Here is a 21,821-nt window from a genome sequence, read left to right as displayed (position 1 = left end):
ACCCGCCCAGCGGATCGCAAGATTGGCTGGCCAGCCAAGTAAGGGAAGAAACATCTCATAATTTTATTTTAATTTTTCCCTTTAATTATTTTGAAAGTCAACACCTCCAATACACAGAAGCACCCTGCTTAGTTCAACACAAGGACTTATTCGTCACCAGAATACTCCATCCAGAGATCGATTTTGTTCCCGAGAATATCCCGAACACACCCCGACAGCCAAGGCGAGGTTCAATGAAGTGTTTGTTTGGTATTACGATTGCAGACTTTCATTCAATGCTCCGGTGGCCTGCTTTGAAACGTCTTTCCTAGGAGTCGCAGATCGCCACTAGGTACTCCTCCCGAAATGGAACATATGGAATGCCCATCCAAAGTGCCCTAAAAATACAGGCGTATAACTGAATAGACTCTGGTCATCTGGTCGCACAGCCGCGGCCACCGGTGCGGCCACCGGCCATCGTGCATGCACCTTAGTCGCACACGACCTCTTTGATTGTCGTATATGCAGGAAAGATTATCCAGCTATAGATAGACCTTTCCCTCTTACTATAACTGACGCATTTATCTATTTGTTTGCCTAACTTTTGCCTCGTATACTCCGTACCGGGTGGCTCATTGTACACTTTTGCCTTATTTCGGAATGCCCGTCCTACAGATGGTGGATGAACACTATAAATAGTGCAGTGCGCGTCAAGTAAGGACTTATCTCTTGCTGCACAGCGACGAATACATACATGTACGTGACTACGTAGAGGTTCATATTCCGTATGTGCGGTGGTTTAATGGGGTGGCTGGCTAAGCCACCGTGACGTCGGAGTCTGCGTCCTATTTTCCCTTTTCGAAACAATTGCCGAGGGTATCGATATTCGGATCGGGGCGTTTATTGGCGATCCCGAAAGGGCTGAGATAGTGTTTTGTTGATCCTTGATCTACTGACGATCACGGGGCCGCCGCCCTGGTGGGGAGTATCGTCGATATCATCAAGCCCGCTTCTTGAACGGAGAATTATCTATAGATATTTTGAGTATTGAATGTTTATATGTGAAATAGTAAGATGGGCATAGCGTCTTGATTATTCTAACACATGGAAGGAAATATAAAAATCTATATACAGTTCATAGCGTCATAATTTACGGCACCTCCTCATACACCCGGTCGCCCTGCTTGGGCGGCTCCAAGAAGTCCGACGGAACGGACTCGGGCATCTGGTTCTGCTCGGCCCAATCGCGAATAGCATCGAAGTTACGGCAGCGATGCTTCGTGTTGAAGTCGACGAAAGGCTCAGGGCTGTCGGGATGAACCCAGACTTGGCCGAGCACTCCGACGTCCACGGTGCACATGAGCTGCTGTCGGAGGATGTCGAGGCAGTGGGCTAGAAGAGTTAGCACTTGTTAGGGTTGAATCGAGGGAGCTGAGTACTCACAGACGTGACGACGAACGATGAAGTCGTCGTTCTTGAAGGCACCATGGCCTTGTTTGTGGTAGTAGTCGTAGTTGTAGTAGAGGGACTGGCGGAGAAGGTTCAGGCAATGGAGGTGATGAAGACCCTCGACATTAGCTGGGTAGCCTCCGCCATATTTCTCGCTGATTTTGACCTGGTCCTGCGCAAGGCCCGATCGTTTGGCTTCCTCGGGAGCAACCCGGATGCTTCGGTCTGGGGTTGTTAGCTTAACTCAAGTTCGACCAGATGAAAGCGAAACTCACAATCAGCACCGAGAGACTTCCATGCCGCATCGACCTCGGGGCTGGCGTCCTTGCGGAAGATGTTCTCGTTGAGGAACGAGCCGTTGAACTGCTCCTGATGGTACGAAATGCCGACGTTGGAGATCACGGGAGCTGCCGGTCGGGTTAGCCGCTGTCTTCCCCGCGTGACGTGATGAAGCCCTACAATATTGAGCGACTCGCAGCGTGCAAGTCTTGTCCGAGTCTTGCTGCTGGTGTCCAACCAGCGCACCTATCCCCAGTGACACAAGAGCCGTGGCGATGAGGAGAAGGATGGTGCCCCATTTCTCCCAGTTGCTCTGAGGCTTCCGCTCTTGTCTCCACCGTGCCTCTTCGTCGGGCAGGAGCTTGTCGTTGATTTCCATGTCTTCGGTCGGGGTCGGGTGTCCCATGTTGACGAGATAGATTGAAGAGCGCACTTGAATACGTACAGAGAAATTAGAAATGCCCGACCGATGCGACCGCAGCAGGACCTGGTGATTTATGAGGCCGGGCAGCCGGATGAGGGCAGTCCAAGCAGATGGAAGTATCCCGAGGCCACCGACCCAATGAGACCGGCTGGAGACATGCAATGAGCGTAAAAATAACTCAGGCCGCTGAGTTGTGAGACAGAGACCCGGTTTTCTGCAGGACGCGGCAAGCTAGTTGGTGTGGCTTGAGACATGGGCCGCCTAGCCGCATGCATGTCTCATTGGGCATATTGGGGTAAAACCGTAAACACCTGACTCGACTCTCTAGATTCCTGGTAGAAGACCCTAGGGCCACGCTAGCCTTCGTGCCAGTGCCGCTTAGATGAAGTTTAACCCCGCCTGCAGCTTCGATCCGCGCCCACCGGCGGGAATCCCGAGCTTTCGACAAATTTCCAGGTGAGACAATGAGGCAAGGCCGACGGGTTTGTCTGGCTTTGAGACCGCAGTTGCGTGATGGATGGGAAGGAAATTGGCACGGAGAGCTGCACCGCATTGCACCGCATCTTTTGGGAGGCGACTTGGGGGAGAGAAGAAAAATCTTCCGTGGACAGTTCCCCGCGTTGTCGGGTCGATTGTCGATGATACCAGTCTCCGCAACGGGCTGGCCGGCTCATTTTACGAGGTCGCACTGCATGCGATGCCCTTCATGCGTCATCGGGATCTCTGCTGATTGGAACATGCCAGGTTCCAGCTCGTTCTCCATAGGGGAGCTGGATGGGATCATCCGAGACATGCCCAATTGTGGTGACTGGCGGGCCTCACCGTGGGATCCGGCATCAAATCTATTTTTGTTCGGTGCGGTATATCCAACCCAACAACATTATAAATATGCCCTCAGAAAGCGTGCCGGAAACTTAGAAGAAATCTCATAGCAATTCATCAAACCATCTCCTCTCCTAACCACCTCTCTTCTCTTCTTATTCCCGCAAAAATGTACTTCTCTTCCAAGTCCCTCGCCCTCTTCCTCGGCAGCAACTTGCTGGCTGTCAATGCCGCTCCCGTGAGCAGCTCGACCTCGACTGCTCCTGCCACCACTACCACTGGCCCTGCCAACTACGGCGAGTATGGCAACTACGGCAACTACGGCTCGTACGGCTCCTACAAGCGTGATGCCATCCCCAAGAAGGAGAAGTCCGAGACCTCGGCTGCCCCTACCACCACTGCCCCGGCCGACTATGGCAGCTACGGCAACTACGGCAACTACGGCACCTACGACAACTACGGCAACGTGAAGCGTGAGGACAAGAAGGACACCACCTCCGCTGCCCCTACTTCCACTGCTCCCGCCGAGTACGGCAGCTACGGCGACTACGGCAACTATGGCCAGTACGGCAACTACGGCTCGTACAAGCGTGATGCCGCTCCCGAGAAGAAGGAGGAGCCTTCGACCTCTGCCTCTTCTGCCGAGCCTACCTCCACCGGCCCTGCTGACTACGGCAACTACGGAAACTACGGCAACTATGGCTCCTACGGTTCCTACAAGCGCGGCGCTCCCAAGGAGGACAAGGACGAGCCCTCGAAGACCTCCTCCGCTGAGCCCACCTCCACTGGCCCTGCCAACTACGGCGAGTATGGCAACTACGGTAACTACGGCTCGTACGGCTCCTACAAGCGTGACGCCCCCAAGGAGGAGAAGGAGCCCTCCAAGACGACGACCACTGCTGCTGAGTCTACCACCGCCCCTGCCACCTACGGTGACTACGGCAACTATGGCAACTACGGAAACTACGGATCCTACTAAGGGTCTGTTTTTTGGAGGCGAGGTGCAGTTGTACAGTGACACGTCATCGCGAGGGGGTGTTACTGTTGTTGCCTGAACATCCATCGTGCTGAGTAAATACCAAACAGCACGAGGCAGGCAAAGGAGCAAAATGCATGGTGATCACGGTTCTGAATAATGATAAGTGTTAATTAGACTGAGTTATTATATAGCGATAATACTTAACAGCCACTTGCATGTTTAATTAAGTTTCGTTGATGTTTCAGCCACAACGAGCATTCCTCTCCACATTCCATCAAGAGATAACAAGATAACACATGTGTCACCTGCAATTTTTTTCCAACACGGTGGCATTGGAAAAAGAAATTTCGCGATCAGTCGCTCTGTTTTCGCTATTTGGGGTTAATTACCCGGGTTCATGCACATTTTCCCATAGTTTGGGGAGATCATCGCTATGATGCAGCAAATATTGGCTTTCCAGCCATTGATCGACACCCATGTACCTCGTGCTGGTCTGGTCGAGTCTTCGCCACCCCCTAGCATGTGAAGTGATTTTTGTCGGACAAACCTCATTTCCCAGGCGCAGGTCGGTTTTCGTTTCTCACTCAATCTCGCTGTTTTGCCGTGAAACTCGACACAAGCACCGGCTCCTTCCCCTTTGTTTCGATGACCGTGCGATCCGAGCCCACGTTAATTACCCGAACTTCGAGTACCCACCATGGAGGCATCAGGTTTGACTGCCTGGAGAAACACGTCGGACTGAGTCGCTGATTGATCGACTCTTAGAGAAACCTCCCCCATACGAAGATAACCTAGCACCTGCGCCCGATGTCGAAACGAGCCCCCAAAATTTACCAGCGATCAATGAGCGCAAGCTCGTGACCAAGATCGATTGGCACATAATGCCATGTCTCTGTGCTATGTATGTGCTTTCTTTCTTGGATCGGTAAGAAAAATGCTTGGAAGGACGGATGCGAGTTCGGCTAAGAGTTGCGAACAGGGTCAATATTGGGAACGCGTCTATAATGGGTCTGAAGGAGGAATTGAATATCGAAAATGGGACCAAGTATAATACGTCTCTTACGATTCTCTTCGTGCCTTACATCATCTTTGAAATCCCGTCGAATATTCTCTTGAAGAAGTTCAAACCGCATGTTTGGCGTGCGTGTCTCTCCTCTCAGTACCGCAGACCGAGTACTGATTGAATGCATGCGCAGTGCCGCTATGTATGTTTGGGTTCGGCTTTGTTTCCATCTGTCAGGGTCTAGTGCAGAACTGGGGCGGGTTGATGACGACTCGATGGTTTTTGGGCATGTTTGAGTCGGGTCTTGTTCCTGGGTGTTAGTCATCGAACCTCGGATCGTTGATGTGTTTGCTGATGAGTCGCCTTTAGGCTACTACCTGATCGGAATGTGGTATAAGCGCAGCGAGGCCCAGAAACGCTTCAGTCTGTTTTTCTGTTCAACTACCGTGGCAGGAGCTTTCGGTGGGCTGCTTGCCAGTGGGATCGGGAAAATGGACGGCCTACGAGGTTATCGAGGCTGGCGTTGGGTATTCATCATCGAGGGTCTCTTGACTTGCGTGGTTGCGATCGCCTGTTACTTTTTCGTGGGAGATTTCCCAGAGGATGCGAAATGGTTGACTGACGATGAGCGGAAATTTGCCATCGAGCGGCTCGCGACAGACACGGGGAAGTCAGCTCCGCAGGCGAAAATGAACTTCAAAGATGTGCTGGCTGTTTTCAAAGATTGTGTGTTGTATCTGAACTGGTGTCGAAGCGGTTACTGAGTATCGCGCAGACAAGATATTCGTCGCTGGGTGCATGTATTTTGGGGTCTGTATACCGATCTACTGTGAGTGAAGCCCCGCCGATACCGAGGCATTCGAGCTAACAAGAATAGCGTACGCAAATTTCGCGCCTACAATTATCAAAACTTATGGCTATGATAGTATGTTTCTCTCGACTGGCCAGAGATGTCCATCGCTAATAGCACAGCCATCCACACCCAACTCTTTTCCATCCCGCCCTGGGTAGCAGCATTCGTCTTCTCCATGGTCATTGCATACCTCTCCGATCGATTTCGCCATCGCTACATCTTCGCAATGGTCCCGTTTCTAGTCGCACTGGCTGGGTTGGGAGTCCTTCTGAACATTTACGGTCCCGTGCAACGGCACGTGCAATACGGAGCCCTATTTCTCATCGTCAGTGGAAGCTTCAGCGCACCGCCGGTATTGGCATGTTGGTTCGCCATGAATTTGGCTGGGCATAGGCGACGGAGCGTCGGGATTGCTTGGTTTGTTGGGTTTGGAAACTGTAAGTCGCTCACTGCATTTGGAGGAAGATCGATGCTGATGAACCACAGTGGGAGGAATAATAAGTCCCTATTGTTTCCTGTCGAAGGATGCGCCCGCTTACCATGATGGGTATATTCTTTGCATTGCTTTCGTTTGTCTTTCGGCTGCCACTGCGTCGATCTATCTGTTCGGTGTGTGGCTTGATAATGTGAGAAGGGAGAAAGCGGCCACAAATGGTAGTCTTGGAGAGTTTTCAGCGGAGGAAGAAGGGTTGATGGGTGATTTGGCGCCGAGTCATCGCTATGTTTATTGATGGGTTTCTGTGCTTTACTGGGACCAGGAACTAGGATGAGTAATTTTTAATATTAATTGTGTGGTAATGGTCTAGATTTGGATTCCGATCTCTGTTGATTTTATGGTACTGCTAGATACCCTAGAAGGATTATGGGAAAGTTCGGGACTATGATGGGAATAAATGGAACTTTATACGCACTATTCAATAGGAAGGTCTCACAAGGTACTTGCAAGACTGCACGTTAATGGAGGAGGATTCTGTAAAGACAATCATTCCTCCCTCACAACACTCAATCCCTCGACACCTTCTCTACATGCTCCGCCCCTTGCTTGACTTTCTCATCCACGTCCCCACCGTCGCCCTTCCGCTCCCCAAGCACCGCACCATCCCCATCAAACACCACCGCCATCTCCTCCAACGAATACCCCCTCGTCTCGGGATAAACATAAACCACCGTGACCAAGATCCCCACTAACAACACAATATACACAATATAGTACTTCCACGCAATCGCCTCCAGCGCAATCGGATTCACAAACTGATTAAACAGCAGCGCCAGATACGTGCTCATGGTCGTCAGCGCCAGGCCCTTCGCGCGGAACGAGTATGTCCAGATCTCAGCGGGGTAGGAGACAATGAGAGGCGTGAACGCGATGTCGTATCCGCCGTAGTAGATGAATAAGAAGGGGATCACGCTGGTTCCGACGGCGGGGATCGGGCTTGAGGCGAAGCTGCCGGATAGCCCGGTGATGATTATGTAGCTGACGAGCATGATGCAGGTGGAGAGGATGAAGAGCTTTCGACGCCCGGCGTAGTCGACGAGGAGGGAGCCGAAGACGGCCATTATCAGATTCCAGACTTGGAGGAAGCCGTTGATGAGCGTTTGTTGGGTTACGGATGTGATGCCGATGGTGCGGAGGATGAGCGTGAGGTAATAGGAGACGATGCCGCTGGGTGGGAATTAGTTGGGGAGAGGTGGGAGTGTGGAATGGGGGACGTACACTCCGTTCCACTGCGAGAAGATACCAAGCGTCACGCTGATGATGAATCGGTGTCGATTGCCGCTGGTCTTGAGCATGTCGATCCAGCGAGACGAAATGGTGGCTTCTTTTTCAGCTGCGATGGAGGCGGAAATCTCGTCGAGCTGGAACTGAACTACTTCGGCGGTCATGTCTCCTCCGGCGTGGTATTTTGCTAGAATATCTCGAGCCTTTTCTAGTTGGTTGTTATCAATGAGCCAACGCGGTGACTCAGGACACCACCATGCCATGGGGAGAGCGAAAACGGGGAACCCGATCTGCAGCAGGACAGGGATTCTCCACGACCAGGAAGACAACATATTGCGTGTTCCGAAAACCACCCATGCCGCTAGGGTAGATCCAATGTAGTACTGGCATTGGTACATGGCCGATAACTTCGACCGATGTGTGGGATATGCCAGCTCAGTAACGATGATAGCAGCAGCTTGGAACCAGGCCCCCGACCAGCCCACGATGAAACGCGAGGCGATGAACATGGCAGGATTGCGGGCGCCAGTCTGGATGCCCACCCCAAGAATGATCAAGATATACCCAACGAAGATGCACGGCTTGCGTCCGAATTTATTCGCCGCCCAGGCTTGCGAGGGAAGTCCGAGCATGGAGCCTAGGGATTGAACGGCACTGACGAATCCAAGCCAGGCGCCTGTCGGGTGGCCCATGAATCTTTGCCATTCGTTGAGGGATTGAAGGCCATTCATAAGGGAGGTGTCATAGCCGACTGTGCTTGAAAAGAGCAGCATGCCCATGATTAAAAGGTTGAGTTTCCGGAGGTGGGATACCCTCCACCATGGTCGGTTGTCTGTAGGCTGGAACTGGAGAGGTCAGAATGAGCAGAGGAATGAGTTTGGGACGCTGCTCGAGGATGGGGGGTTTTAGAGGATTTACCTGCGTGCCAGGTCGCCTCGTCCCCTGGTCTCTGACGGCCATGTTGGTGACGATATACAGGTGTCTGGTAGATTAAGAAATCGAGGAAAGCAAGTATTGTGCCCAGAAGCTGCCTCCACTCCCATGTGGTCTCCCATGCGGCCACTCTTTATATCACCCGGATCCGGTGCTTATACCGCATCAACACCCGGTCAAATACAGGGGTGAAACACGGGGAACGCGGGGAAACGTGGTGTCAAATTGCGGAGTGCATATATACGGTTGCCACTGCCTGGTCTCGGCCGTTCATCGGGGAGTATCGGGTAGATCATGGTACAATTATTGGATTCGCCGGCATTGGTTCGTTTGGCAAACTAAACGATTCTTCGTTGAGGTAAGAGGATCGAGTATCAATGGATGGAGAAGGATGGCTAAGAGGCTAGTGATAGCTTATAAGAGTTTAGTCTCATTTCTGTGTTATATGTCGGCCCGGCGTCCCGAAAAGAGTTTTAAATTTCTTGGGAAGCTAACATAGGGCAGGCGACATAGATATATATAACCAGGAGGGGTGGAAGCAAAAGGCAATGGAGCAAATACTGCTACTGTCAAATCCCATGATGGTGTGAAAGTGGTCTAAACATGCTCTTTAGTAGGCACAGGGCGGTTAGAGTAAAATTTGGCCCTCTTGTTCGAAGAGATAGACTGAATGAAGAATGCCCAGTATCTGTAGGAACTAGGAAGTTAAAACACCCGGCTGGAAGAAGAAACGTTTTCTCTGTATAAATCTCAGTAAGCAGCGTTCACAACAAGTAGCTCGCATGGCTTAGTTGGTAAAGCGCATGACTAGTAATCATGAGATCCTCGGTTCGAATCCGAGTGTGAGCATTTCTTTTTGCATTTTTCCTAAATCACGATAGTTTTTTTGGCCTCTTTTTAGTGTGTTTGAGACTATTCGGATCTGGTGGGTCCGTCGGGGAGTGTCGGCCGAGCCAAGCCTAGGCCCCATCGCCACGTCGTTTGTTAACCCTCTACAAAATGGAGTAGAACGATTCTAACATGATGAAAAAGTGAAAGAGCATCTTCTTCTGAACCTATGGTGTCTCTGGTCATGAAAGTGTTACTAGGAATATGCCCTACTGCCTCCTGCGCTATACATTCGGGCCATAGATTTTAGCATTCCGCTCAGATTTAACTGAAACACCACCAATTAAATCATGTTGCTAACGATAATCAATCATCCTGTGGAAAGTGCCCACCTCCTCGCTCGCGAATACCGTCCATGATTTCCAGAACCCGTACAGTTTCCTTCCACGGCATGATCTCATTCTCCACCCTCTTGGCCGCTATATCCAGTGCAACCGCATCAGCCTCGTAGAAGAACCCTTTACCAGGGCTTTTGGGAGCCTCATAAACGACAGGCTCCATCTTCGCGTCTTTCGAGAAAACGGTAAATTTACCCGGTAATGAAGCTGCGACCCCTTCAATGGTGATCGACCCGCGAGAGCCCTCAACCCGCGCAAACACTGGGTTTGTCTTTGTTTGCATTGTGGAAGTCAAGATACCCTGGCGACCACTATCGGGGTAGGACAAAATGATAGATGTCGCAATATCGGCGCCAGCGTGGAGTGTTTGGGCGGAAAAGACTTGAGGCTGTGCTGCGTCATCGGGTGGGTGGTCTTCCAGAAGTAACAATCCCCAGGTAAGCGAGTAGATTCCGATGTCAAGGAGAGACCCAGCACCCAATGCGGGGTCCTTGAGACGAGAAGAATCAGGTAGATTATCGAGGTCGATATCGAGTCCGAAATCACAGAACACTCGGTGGACGTTGCCGATGGCTTTGTCAACGTGGATTATCTGGGTGAGTTGGCGTACTAAGGGCATGAATCTAGTCCAGAGAGCTGGTTTATCAGATCAGCAATGGGTCTCTTTCTTATTCACATCGGTTGATTGAATTGCGTACCTTCCATCACAAAAACACCTTTTTGTCTGGCAGCTTCGAACACTTCTTTCGCTTCGCGGGCATTCACTGTAAATGGTTTCTCGCATAACACATGTTTTCCATGACTGATCGCCTGAAGACATGCCTCTTTGTGGAAGACATGAGGAAGACCGATATAGACAATGTCTACGTTGGGGTCCGCATAAACACCATCGTAAGATGAATAGAGAGAGGGGTTCGAATTAGGAGAATGTTCCTTGATAAATGCTTGGGCCTTTGTGTCGGAGGAAGAGCCAATGGCTTGGATTAGATGGGTTGCTTGGGCGTCCTCCCTAGTTTCTACTAAATCGGAGACAAACCAGGACGAGATGAGGCCGGTTCCTATGATAAGCATGTTAGCTTTAGGGATTTCTAGTTGCGCGAGGAGAAGGAGTTACCAATAATTCCCCATCTCAAAGTTGGAAGTGTCATGATGGAATACTAGAGACAAGAGAAAAACACACGTCGATATAGTGAGTTACTGAGTTGGTACTGAGAAGAAATCCTCAAAGAACAAAGTCAATATTAAGGCAGCAGTTCAGGGAAGGAAACAAGTTCGGCTTGTCTGAGGGGGCAAAGAGCTATTTTTATAAGACAGTGCTCACTAACCCCACATTATAAGTGTCACCCTACATCTATCAGGCCGATTTTCTACTGGACTGCCCCCTTGTGTAGAAACAGATAACTTTCTCCACAGGTGGCCATGCGAAATCGATCGGCGGAGGTGGGGTGGTTTAGTCATTATTTCCAAAGGCTCGCCTTATGAACACACTGCGGTATAATTTATTTTGAACTCGTACCAACTGAATTTATGCTCAATCCTTCCTAGCTGCAGCTCTGACTAACATGCGGAAAATTTCCAAATCCTGTTTAGCATCTACTGCGGTTGTCTTGACCGGTTTCTCTCCCGTAACAACGGCATGAAGCTCTTTTAGCTCTACAGTATATGGATCCTCATAAGTTCGCCGAATAGTGCGTTTCTGGAAAACCCCGTCTACATTTTCCGCCACATGCATTGTGATTGGCAACCCCTTGACGTAGGGAGTATCGTATTGAAGTCGAACCGTCTTCTTGGCAGTATAGACCTCCAAGTGAGCGTCGAATCGAGGTATTGAATCCAATCCTGACTCATACATGACGGTGAAAGATGGATACCTGAAGAGTGCACTAAAAGATTTGTAAGAAAAATCAATTCGATGCAAACTTCCTCAGACAAGGCTTACCTCCAGAATGGTGTCTGAAGATGCGCTCCGATGACCTCAACTGGCATTCCTAATACTTCACGCATCAAGCTGAGATCATGAGACCCCAGACCACCCAGTGCTCTCCACATGCGAGATTCAACGTTGTCGTCTGGCAAGATCCCAGCTTCTTTCTCGAATCCTTGCTTCAGAATGTCGGTAGCTTTCTTATTCCGGTCCTCAGTGTCTGCCGTGCTGAAATCCGTTGCGCGTTTCGGAAAAGTCCCAGACTGTTCAACAAATGCAGAGTTGGGCCCGATAATATCCCTTACTCTAGCGTAAAGGATTGGGTTGTCTCCAATCTCGCTTACCATGTCTTTGACGATGGGCGCATAGCGACGCATATAGCCAACCATGGCTTGACCGTTTGAATTCTTCTCGGCCTCGATGATAGCGTCTGTATCTTTGTCGCTCAAGGCCAGAGGCTTCTCAATAAACACGTTCTTGTTGTGGGTGAGGGCGAGAATTCCGTGCTCCGCGTGGTACTCGTCACTGCTGAGGACCATCACCACATCCACATTTGGGGATGCGCATAGCTCGTCAGGACTAAGTGTGGCCTGCGGTATTCCACCAACGACCTTGGTTTGGCAGTGTGTCAGGGAGTCGCGTGAGACGTCGCATAAGTATGTGATTTTGAATAAATGAGACAGAAAGTTGAGAGTCGGGATATGAGCTACTTGGGCGATTTCACCACACCCAATGATACCAACTCGAACCCTGGGAGGGGCGCTATTTTGTCCAGAGGCCATTATCTTGACTGATCTTGTCGGAGCAAGTATAAAGGAAAGATGGCGTTGATGCAGAACAAATCTTGAATATAGAATTGGAACTATCAACAAAAGCTATCCTAAGTATAATATTCCCATCGGCCGTTTATAAGTCAGGGGCCTCGGTCATAAAGATGAACGTCCTCGAGTTTGGTTGCGTCCCACCGGCCCAGATTTAGGGCTTTCCACTGTGGGCACCAATGAAGTTCTGCTGCCTTGATGCCTCGGCCCGACACTCCCCGTCACCCCCACGACGATCCGCTTCAACCTGCATCATTCCTCGGTCGTGTGGACGGTCATAAATTCCCCGTGCACTGTCCGACAGTTCCCCGATGACCATGGTCTAGCTGCAGGAAGAGTCCTCATGTCAACGTCATTTCCGACCGACGTGCCGTCTGGCCTAGGCGTAAAGAGACCCGCAGTCTCTGCGCCAGATGAAGCCTCGTATCCCCGGAAGAGGGCAGTGACGGCATGTCAAGTTTGCAGACGCAGGAAGACTAAGTGTGATAATGCCCAGCCGACATGTGGATTTTGTGCTAGCGTTGGCGCACTTTGTGTTTATCAGCCTTGCCAGAATGACCAAACAATGTTAGACCCTCCTCCAAGGGAGTCTGGGACTGTATATTTCGTGCTTGAAGCTAAGCTTGATCTAGTCTTGACGCCAGTAGTCTGGTGCTACTGGAGCGAATCAATTACGTTGCCTCACTACTAGAGACACAGCGACAATCTGGCAGCAGTCAGTATCAACCGCAAAACAGCGAGCCATCACCCATCCCACCTGTTGACCAAGCAGACCCGCATTCGGAGCAACAATCACTTTCATTCCGCTGTAATATATCCTGTCGCCCATTGTTTTGGCCAATACTACAAGGGGAAAGGTACACGAACAAAATACAATCATTATTCGTCGTGAGAGCTGAGGCACAAGAACGCCCGATCCATCGACAAAAGGGAATCGACGAAGATGCCATTCCGACCTATGTTTCTCAATTCCTAACAAACGTGCACACCAAAAACCCTGTCTTAGATAGCAAGACACTCGGGGTATATGCGCGCAACGCTGCAGAAAATGGTCTTGCCTGGGATGGTCCCAGCTGTTTGGTAGTATGTAGACCTGACCTTATGAGTAACAGTTTGAAGTCCCTGACAATTACTAGCTCATGGCATCGGCACTAGGAATCCTATCTCTGCCATTCCAAAGAATCAAAGCGAATGCTAGGCATGCACCACAGACCGACCGAGCGTTAGCGGATGCGTTTTACCTAGCTGCGAGAAAGCGACTTGGTCTTCTTGATCCATCATCGCTTTTCTTTCTCCAGTGTACTTTTCTGGCAGGGATCTATGAAATGTACTGTTTGCGGCCTTTGAATGCCTGGCATTCGTTCAACTCGGTTTGTACAGCGATGCAACTATATTTGCGAACACGGCCTTCCGACGCCAAACACAAGAGCTTGGAGGAACGGCTTTATTTGTCGGCGTTGAAATCTGAATTGTATATCTTCCCTGCCGAAAGAAAGCATTTCCTGGGTCCCAGTTATCTAATGCCATGATTTTCAGTGAGGTCTGCATTGAGCTCGACCTCGTTCCATCCACCGTCCCAAATCCAGCCTTTGTCGCGGAATATCCCACCCCACCGGCCGAGGACACCGAAGCACCAAATGGCTTCACCCTGAAAGAGAGCTGGTACTACTATCTCTCGGAGATCTCACAAAAGCGGATTATGGAGCGAATCGTCGACACCTTCTACTCCGAGCCCAACGATACCCACTTGCTCGACATGCGCATCGGCACCCTCACTCGTATCGCCCACGAGATCGAAGAGCATCAGACCCTGGCGGCCTCCCATCTCCCATCTTGGCTTCAGTCTTCGAAAGACGATACAGAGCAAAGGGAGCTGCCATATGTCATACATGGCCGTGCGCTTCTTGTGAAGGAGTGCTTGTTTCGTCCTTTCCTGTTCATTTTACTACATTCTGCCTCTACCCAGCCACAGGCTGTGTGGGATCTTGCCCAGCGCTGTCTGGATATGTGCTATGAAGCTATTGAGCATGTTAACTCGCAGCATCGTCACCATGGCACTTGGTTATCTGTCCGTGTGGCGTTTCGATGCGCACTGTCTATTATAGCAGCTGTTAAGAGCGGGAAGGTTAGTATGAGACCGAACTGGAAAGATTCTATTGAAGAGGCATTAGAGACATTGAGGTTTTGGGGTCAAGAGGCTCCAGATATTGCGAAACTAGGGGCGATTTTATGTGAAATCTATGAGCAAGGGCGACGGCTGCCAGGTGGTTAACATAGGTTGTTTCTGTGACGTTGTTTCTCCGTGTGGGGGCTAGCATAGACAAGCACTAAACCCCATCTTTGAACCATCCAGAACTTTGAAAGTCTAGCGCATAATTGCTCTGTAGGCATAAAGTCGCGGAGACGGAAAGTCGTTATTTCCGCTTAGTCACCTCTCTGTGGGGCGTTCTCGGGATTTCTCGAGATGGACACTTTGCTGCAGCTTCAAGACCACAAATCTGCAAGTCTGAGAGCAAAGATTCCTTCACTACGTCGCTCTGCAGTTCTCTCGAGCTGAATCACGAGGACTCGTAATGTCTGACTCGCAGTCGACTGACGGGACTAAGCCCACCCGAGTAATTCGACGGCGCCGAAAATGTCGTGCTTGTGATTCCTGCTACAGGAAGAAGGTAAATGGCCGTCTCTGTTTTCCTTAACTACTAACTTGCACGAATCTGTGCTGTAGAAGGTCTTGCTCATGGAAGAATAGATACAGTGCGATCAAGCCACCCCCAAATGCAATTGGTGCTACCACCAGAATATCCCCTGCACATTTACGCGCAATCACGAACGCTTCCGGGGCCAGCAATTGAACCCTGCCAGGTAAGGTGTTATATTAAGCACCAATAATAATGGAAAGCTTAACCAAATTAAGCTCTGAGCGCTCGAACCTACCACCTGAGTCTCCTCGACCAGAATATTTGCGTCCCGATCCTCACGGTGAGTTTGCCACCACCCGATTGATCCGCTAATTCCTGCAATCGGCTCCAAACTCCAAACTGACAGCTACCGGTATAGCTTCTCATCATCTGAACCCTACAATAAATGGCCTTTCTCCGGCCCCTGGTGGTCCCGCGTCTGCGCCATCCCCAGGATCCACGGGCAAACCTCATAATATGCGGTTGACTCTTGGAAACATCTGCACTTTCAACGGGCTACCTTTCTTCTCTTCTAGTGGCAGGGAATGGATCAAAAAGCAAACCGGAGAAGATGCTAATCTGACCCAATTCCTACTTGATCGAAATCATTCATCTTTTACGAGTGGTCCAGCAACCTCTATTAGCTCGACTTATCATCCTTATTGCTCATTATCCCTTCCAGACAAGACATTGCTGTATCAAATCTTGAACGCTTATACATCGTCTGTATTTTTTCATATATTTCCATTCATCACACCTTCACTGTTTGAACATACGATACGTGCTGCCTACCATCAACAACTGTCATCCATATCCCCCGGCGCTGCGAGTGCTAAGGCGTGTGTAATGGCGTTTCTTGCCATGAGCCCGATGTTTTGCCATTTCTTGGACCCGAGTCAGCTGCAGATTATGGGCCAACTTGGATCTGAGACTTATCGCTCGCTACCCGAAGTTTTTAGTGAATCAGTCACAGTAGATGGTTTGCAAGCACTTTTATTACTTGTGAGACTTTCTAGCCTGGTAGACTACTGGTCCATTACTAATGTATCCCAAAACAGTGCATCCACAGCCAAGCTATAGTGGGCGACTTGTTCACTGTAAATTTGCTTACAGCTGCAGCAACCAGATTTGTCTATCAACTCGAAGGGAACATCACCCCTGTTAATGTAGATGAACAGTCGTTACCATTGAAGCGACATATCCGAAATCTATTCTGGGTATGCTATCTTATGGATCACGAAAACAGTCTACGCAGCGGTCTTCCTCCCAACTTCGATGACACCCACTGCGACTTCTCCCTTCCTGAATGCTACGGTGATTTATCTGCCCCGAGCACTTGTTCCCCTCTCTTTCTCCCGTTCATCCGTCTATCAATCGTGCAATCTGAAATATACCGTCGACTCTACTCTGTTTCGGCACTTCGACAAACGGACGCCCAACTGCTCGGCACGATTCAGGATCTGGATGAATTACTCGAGAACTGGAAATTGTCAATCCCAATTGACAACAGACCCACCTTCACAGAGCGTCCCTCCGACGCGGGAAGTATGCCTTCATCCGTCATGCAGCTACAATATCACTACTGCATGGCGACTATTCACCAAGCCAGTGGTCGCTGTAGCTCCTGGGCCCAGAACCAGAACACGCACGGCCCGGGCTCCAGTCTCGCCATCAGCGTCGAAGCTAGTCGGTCGCTTCTGCGGAAGTTCTCCGAGTCCGAGCTGGACTTTCATCGTCGCAATTTGATGTAAGTCGGTCACTTACTTACCTGCAATGAGCGCTTCAATGCTAATTATGTAGGTTTTGTCTACCATATATCACTGTCGTCATGATTCACCTGTTCTGCAATTTCCTGCTGAACCCTCTCGACCCACGCTGTCGGGCTGATCTGGATGTCATGGAACGACTTCCTCACCAAATTCAGGCTCATGTGTGGCCGCAGGCTCCTGCTCCGTTTCTAACGCAGGTGGATTTCGTGAAGGAGCTGAGTACGGAGTTGCAGCGTCTTGCGCATAGTGCACTTCGTAAGGCTATGGAGGCACAGGCCCAGACTTAAATGCTTGTTTAGATTTCTGTCTGTATGTAGACTATTGGGAACGAACTCCAAAGAGAATGATGATAGAATTGGATGATCTCTCTACCTACATAAGGTGGACTATGGCTTATATAGCCATGGTCACATGACCTGCATCGCGGAATGAGCTATGTAACTCCCGGAACCTACTGCTAATATAGTGGGAGATTCCAACACACCCCCTCAGGGCAAAATAAAGCCAAAAATCGCCTGAATTAGGGAAGTAAAACACGGGGATACATAATTTAATCGAAAGAAAAAGAAAATAACAAAACAGAAATAAAAAAATGATCCTGAATGAACTAAATACTCTATCTAAGGAACCATATTCTGAAACCGTAGATATCGCATAGAACTTTATTAAATTAAATAAACAATGGCTTCACCACCACAAGGATGCAAACCAGAGTCACCTGTGGATTCCGTCTTCTCGGTCGGTAGACCAAGGCGCCGAAAAAGGGGGAGTAAACCAACGAACAAACGGTCACGGGTGGATTGAGCACACCCGCAGTTCCATCAGGATATTATCGAGGATTCTAATCTTTCTTTTCTGTGTTTGATTCGAACAGCCAAATACTAGCCTGCTTATATTTATAGATCTTATGCAGGGAGCTATATTTATAGATTCTGCGCTTGTCAGCCCCCTGCGCAGGAAAGAGGATTTTTAGTTTATTAAAAAAAAATAGAATAAACTAAGAATAACAGCAGAGGCGTCTGTTAGGCGGAGGCAAGAGCAAATAGGTTAATAAAATATTATAACCCGGATTTAAAAATATGCCGGGGGGTCTGGGTGCACTAAAGCCTAATAAAGGGTTAAAATATTCTTTTTTATCAGGCCTATAATGGATCTTTTTCTTTTATGTTTACGAGAGTAAAGAACTATTATCTAAAAGTAAAAAGACTAAATTATCCTATATAAGGGATGGAATACTGGGAAAACAGAATAAAATATCTTTTTTTAAGGCGAGTAAATGCCCAAAAGACTAAAAAACAGCAGAATATCTTCGCAGAGATTCAGCCTATAATTATATATATAGCTAGTTAGGCTAAAACGCCATAAGTATAGCTTGAACGAAAATATATATAATTAATTAGGCTAAAAATAAGAAGATTAAGATGGTATAGAAGGAAGAAATAAAGATAAAAAGGGAGATTTAATTTAATTAATTTCACGCGGCCACCTACAGTGAATAAAGACTGAATAAATTCATTATATTAGGCTATTATAATAAAAAATTTAATTAAAATTTGCCGAATTTTATAAAATTTATTAAATTTATAAATAGTATGGCCTACACAGTACAAAATGTTATATATAAGGTTTAAGGCAAAAAAGAGATCAAAATACTATAAATTTTATTAGATTTAGGGGTTTAGTTAGGCTATTAGCGGGATTCTGATTAATATTAACCTTAGAGAAAATAATAATCTTTTTTTTAAATTAATCCTTTACGAAAAAGTACTAATTATTAAGCTATTTAATAGTAATAATATAGCCAGACTTTTTAATAATTATCGCTGTATTATTTGAATCCGTAAAAATAATAATAGGTGAAAGTAGGTTATTAGAACTAGAGGAATCCTTTTAAATTAATAAAATAATAACTAATTTTTTAATTTATAAGACTTTCTTTACTGCTCGGTCAAATATAATTAACTTAATAATAATAAAAAATAAGACTATCACAGTCTGCTTCTTCATGGACTAAGAAACAGGGGATTCTGTATAAAAGATAATATATTTTTTAAAAGATTTACTATCTGGATAATCCTAATAGGCGGTATTAATATAGACCTCTATACCCCAGATATAATTAAAGCCTAATACCAGATCATACCAATTCCTGTTAATATATTAATATATGGACTTATATACTTTGTAGTTAATTATAGATAGATTTACCGCCTGCCTTTAAAAACATATAAGATAATAGATAATATTAGGACAGGTCCTGGTTGATAGCTAATTTAATAAACCTATTTTTAAGAGATAATCTGATCCGGAAACTTTATTAGAGAGTATAAAAAAAATTATAGTTTTTTTATATAAAAGAAATATAAGAATAAGATTTCTACTGGACCTGGTTATATTTATATAATTAAGAATAATATTTATAAAGATATTCTAGGAGATAATAATAGTTCCCTTCTCCTAATCCTACTTAATAAAACTGCTAAAAAATCTGGTAAATTCCCCCAAACACTTATTTTTAAATAACAAGGAGAAATTATTATAAAATATATTAATTTTAGATATTATCTTTACTACTATAATAAAGTTATTAATATAGGAGATAATAATCTTAATTAAATCATTTATAAAATAAAAATAGAGGCAAAGGTCCTCTGTAAGAGAATAAAATCCTATAGATTTTAATTTTTTATCTACTATATTATTCTAGAGATAGCCTACTTAATATAAACTATAAATTACTTTATATAAACAGTAAAAATGCTTGCCTTTGATCTTAAATCTTACTAGTTAAATTATATAAATATTCTCCTAGTCTATTTCAGAATACAGGAAGATAATAATAATATTAAACTGCTTTTATTTAAAGCTATAAATTAATATAGTAGTTAGGGTTATTTTAACTATAATATTAGAGATAATAAGTATATAAATTAAGTTAAAATTAACTCTGATTCTTTATATATTGCCGTAAGCCACCCATCTGGCTTTAAAGTAGAGAATAATATTTTCTTTGTTCTTCTTAATATTATAAACCTATTTCCCGTAAAGAATCCTGGACCCCTTTTACTTAGTTTTAGAGATAAATTTAAAGATGCCTTTATAGTATAACTTATTATATTTAATCTTTATCACAGCTAGCTATTTAAAGATAAATAGAAAGTCTAATACCTTTTTAAGGATTAATAAAACAAAGACTTTATAAACCTTAATCTTAGAGTTAGAAAGATTTAAATCTATAAATAAAAAAGCTAATAAGGCACCTCCTAAGAATCTAATCTTTAAAAAATCTACTATATTAGGGTCTTCCTTTTTCTGCCCCTTTGTTAATCTTGTAGATAATTATATAGGAAAAATAAAGGATCTTATAGACCCCTTTTTAATTAGAGAACTAGATTATAAGAGAAAAGAACTAGGGACCGTGCCTTAAAATAAAACCAAAGGAATAATTATATTATAGATTATTATAATATGGTTATTATTATTATACTCCGGGGTTTCTATAATTAAATCTATAGAGATAGGATTAATCTTAAGAGCTAAATTAATTATTTACTAGGAAAGACCAGGTATAAAGATTTAAAAAAAACTATAATTACTCTGTTCTAAATAAATAATATATCTAGAATTACCTTAAGATTTATCTGAATAAGAATTCCTAAATATCTGACTATTATACTCCCTTTAGGTTTAAATAATTTATTAGGATCTATTCAGAATACTACTAGGGCATTATTATTATAATCTAAGCTATATAAATTATTTTTACTAAAAATAATATTCTCTAACCTGTAGATTTTATTATCTACAGGATATTAAACTATATAGATATAACTATAATTACCCTTATATTTAACCAGATAGCTAACCCTAGCTTTAGATATTATTTTTTTTGATTAGATATAATCTTTAGCAGGAATATAAATATATACCCTGTAGTTAAAAATCTTTAAATAATTAAAAAAAGAGTTCTGATTAAAAATCTTGTAAAATTTGTGTTATTTTTAAATAGAACTTTTTGAATCCCTATAAAAAATAAAATAATTAATAATATAGTAAGCTATTTTTACCGTAAAAAACCAGAATTGGGTAGGAAGGCCAGAATTAATTATTATTATATAAATAGTTTAATTAATATAATTACTTATCTATTTACTTTATCTATTTAGTTTAGAGGTCCGGGGAGGTATAATATTAATTTAGATATTTTTATTTTTAGTTTATTTCTGAAATCTATAAAACTCCCTGCTACTATTAATCTGCTATTATTAAATATAATAGTAAATCTAAACCTGATAGGTTTTATTAAAAAGAATTATCTCTGTAAATATAACTATTTTTATATATAATATACAGACCTTTGTATAATTTATTAAAGTATTAGTTATAATTAAATAATATTTAAAACTATTATATCTAGTTGGTTTAATTATCTAGATATCTGTATACTAAAGTTCGGATGGGCTTCTTAAATTATTAGGTTGGGGAGTATAAGAAATAATCTTTTTAATTTTTATCTTTTTATAAGTTTTATATATTCCTTTTAATCCTTTAACAGTAGTCTCTAGATCTAATATAATAGTTAATTTAAACTTTAAATCTCTAGTATAACCCAGGCAGTGGTAAAGTGTTATTATATTTATTATTATATCCGAATAACTAAGGATCTGGCGATACGGAAGGTTAATTATAAAAAAAAAAGGAGTCCTTTTTTTATATAAAAAAATCTAAAGACTTTATCCATATTCTAATAATAAAGTGTCTGATTTTACTAATTCTATTATATTTTTATTAATTTTTTTATATATTTTATTATAAAAAGACCAAAATCAAGGCTAGGGATATAAAACACAGGAATTTTATATATAATATAGGTCTTATTATGCTAATTAAGTCGGATAGCTACTAAGCTATATTTTTTAGCTATTATATCTTATTTTTTAGATATTTAAAATCTATAAGAAG

General features: G+C 45.0%; 7 protein-coding genes and 1 non-coding gene across 8 annotated transcripts; 4 read left to right on the top strand and 4 right to left on the bottom strand.

Moving 5' to 3' along the window:
* Positions 1–1,055: 1,055 nt before the first annotated feature.
* Positions 1,056–2,280, bottom strand: P170DRAFT_457161 (oxidase ustYa family protein). The gene is made up of 4 exons (XM_024851695.1): positions 1,888–2,280; positions 1,704–1,835; positions 1,423–1,653; positions 1,056–1,371 (listed from the first exon to the last, which is right to left on the bottom strand). Exons 1-4 carry the CDS (start codon positions 2,111–2,113, stop codon positions 1,130–1,132), a joined length of 831 nt encoding a protein of 276 aa, XP_024701896.1. The 5' UTR covers positions 2,114–2,280; the 3' UTR covers positions 1,056–1,129.
* Positions 2,281–3,071: 791 nt separating this feature from the next.
* On the top strand, positions 3,072–4,128 carry P170DRAFT_438317 (uncharacterized protein). The gene has a single exon (XM_024849575.1). The coding sequence runs from the start codon at positions 3,123–3,125 to the stop codon at positions 3,930–3,932; it is 810 nt and encodes a 269-aa protein (XP_024701895.1). The 5' UTR covers positions 3,072–3,122; the 3' UTR covers positions 3,933–4,128.
* A 501-nt stretch (positions 4,129–4,629) lies between these two features.
* On the top strand, positions 4,630–6,519 carry P170DRAFT_477473 (MFS transporter; the record flags this gene model as incomplete). Its single annotated transcript, XM_024853470.1, has 9 exons — positions 4,630–4,642; positions 4,698–4,833; positions 4,912–5,072; positions 5,129–5,251; positions 5,305–5,661; positions 5,711–5,764; positions 5,813–5,860; positions 5,908–6,225; positions 6,275–6,519. The coding sequence occupies 9 exons, from the start codon at positions 4,630–4,632 to the stop codon at positions 6,517–6,519; spliced, it is 1,455 nt and encodes a 484-aa protein (XP_024701894.1).
* A 271-nt stretch (positions 6,520–6,790) lies between these two features.
* P170DRAFT_477472 (general substrate transporter) lies at positions 6,791–8,468 on the bottom strand (the record flags this gene model as incomplete). The annotated part of the gene is made up of 3 exons (XM_024853469.1): positions 6,791–7,451; positions 7,503–8,353; positions 8,427–8,468. The coding sequence occupies 3 exons, from the start codon at positions 8,466–8,468 to the stop codon at positions 6,791–6,793; spliced, it is 1,554 nt and encodes a 517-aa protein (XP_024701893.1).
* A 749-nt stretch (positions 8,469–9,217) lies between these two features.
* P170DRAFT_t153 lies at positions 9,218–9,290 on the top strand. The gene has a single exon. It is a non-coding gene; the product is annotated as a tRNA-Thr (tRNA).
* Positions 9,291–9,635: 345 nt separating this feature from the next.
* On the bottom strand, positions 9,636–10,815 carry P170DRAFT_498535 (Gfo/Idh/MocA family protein; the record flags this gene model as incomplete). Its single annotated transcript, XM_024854136.1, has 3 exons — positions 9,636–10,303; positions 10,366–10,725; positions 10,782–10,815. The coding sequence occupies 3 exons, from the start codon at positions 10,813–10,815 to the stop codon at positions 9,636–9,638; spliced, it is 1,062 nt and encodes a 353-aa protein (XP_024701892.1).
* A 383-nt stretch (positions 10,816–11,198) lies between these two features.
* P170DRAFT_477470 (Gfo/Idh/MocA family oxidoreductase) lies at positions 11,199–12,373 on the bottom strand (the record flags this gene model as incomplete). Its single annotated transcript, XM_024853468.1, has 2 exons — positions 11,199–11,550; positions 11,607–12,373. 2 exons carry the CDS (start codon positions 12,371–12,373, stop codon positions 11,199–11,201), a joined length of 1,119 nt encoding a protein of 372 aa, XP_024701891.1.
* Positions 12,374–14,985: 2,612 nt separating this feature from the next.
* P170DRAFT_457160 (putative C6 transcription factor) lies at positions 14,986–17,146 on the top strand (the record flags this gene model as incomplete). Its single annotated transcript, XM_024851694.1, has 6 exons — positions 14,986–15,081; positions 15,162–15,274; positions 15,327–15,391; positions 15,545–16,092; positions 16,149–16,837; positions 16,891–17,146. The coding sequence occupies 6 exons, from the start codon at positions 14,986–14,988 to the stop codon at positions 17,144–17,146; spliced, it is 1,767 nt and encodes a 588-aa protein (XP_024701890.1).
* Between the last annotated feature and the right edge of the window lie 4,675 nt (positions 17,147–21,821).

This window comes from Aspergillus steynii (assembly GCF_002849105.1).
Source record: "Aspergillus steynii IBT 23096 chromosome Unknown P170scaffold_6, whole genome shotgun sequence".
Taxonomy (NCBI): Eukaryota; Fungi; Ascomycota; class Eurotiomycetes; order Eurotiales; family Aspergillaceae; genus Aspergillus; species Aspergillus steynii.
This window is presented reverse-complemented; position numbering and strand designations above follow the sequence as displayed.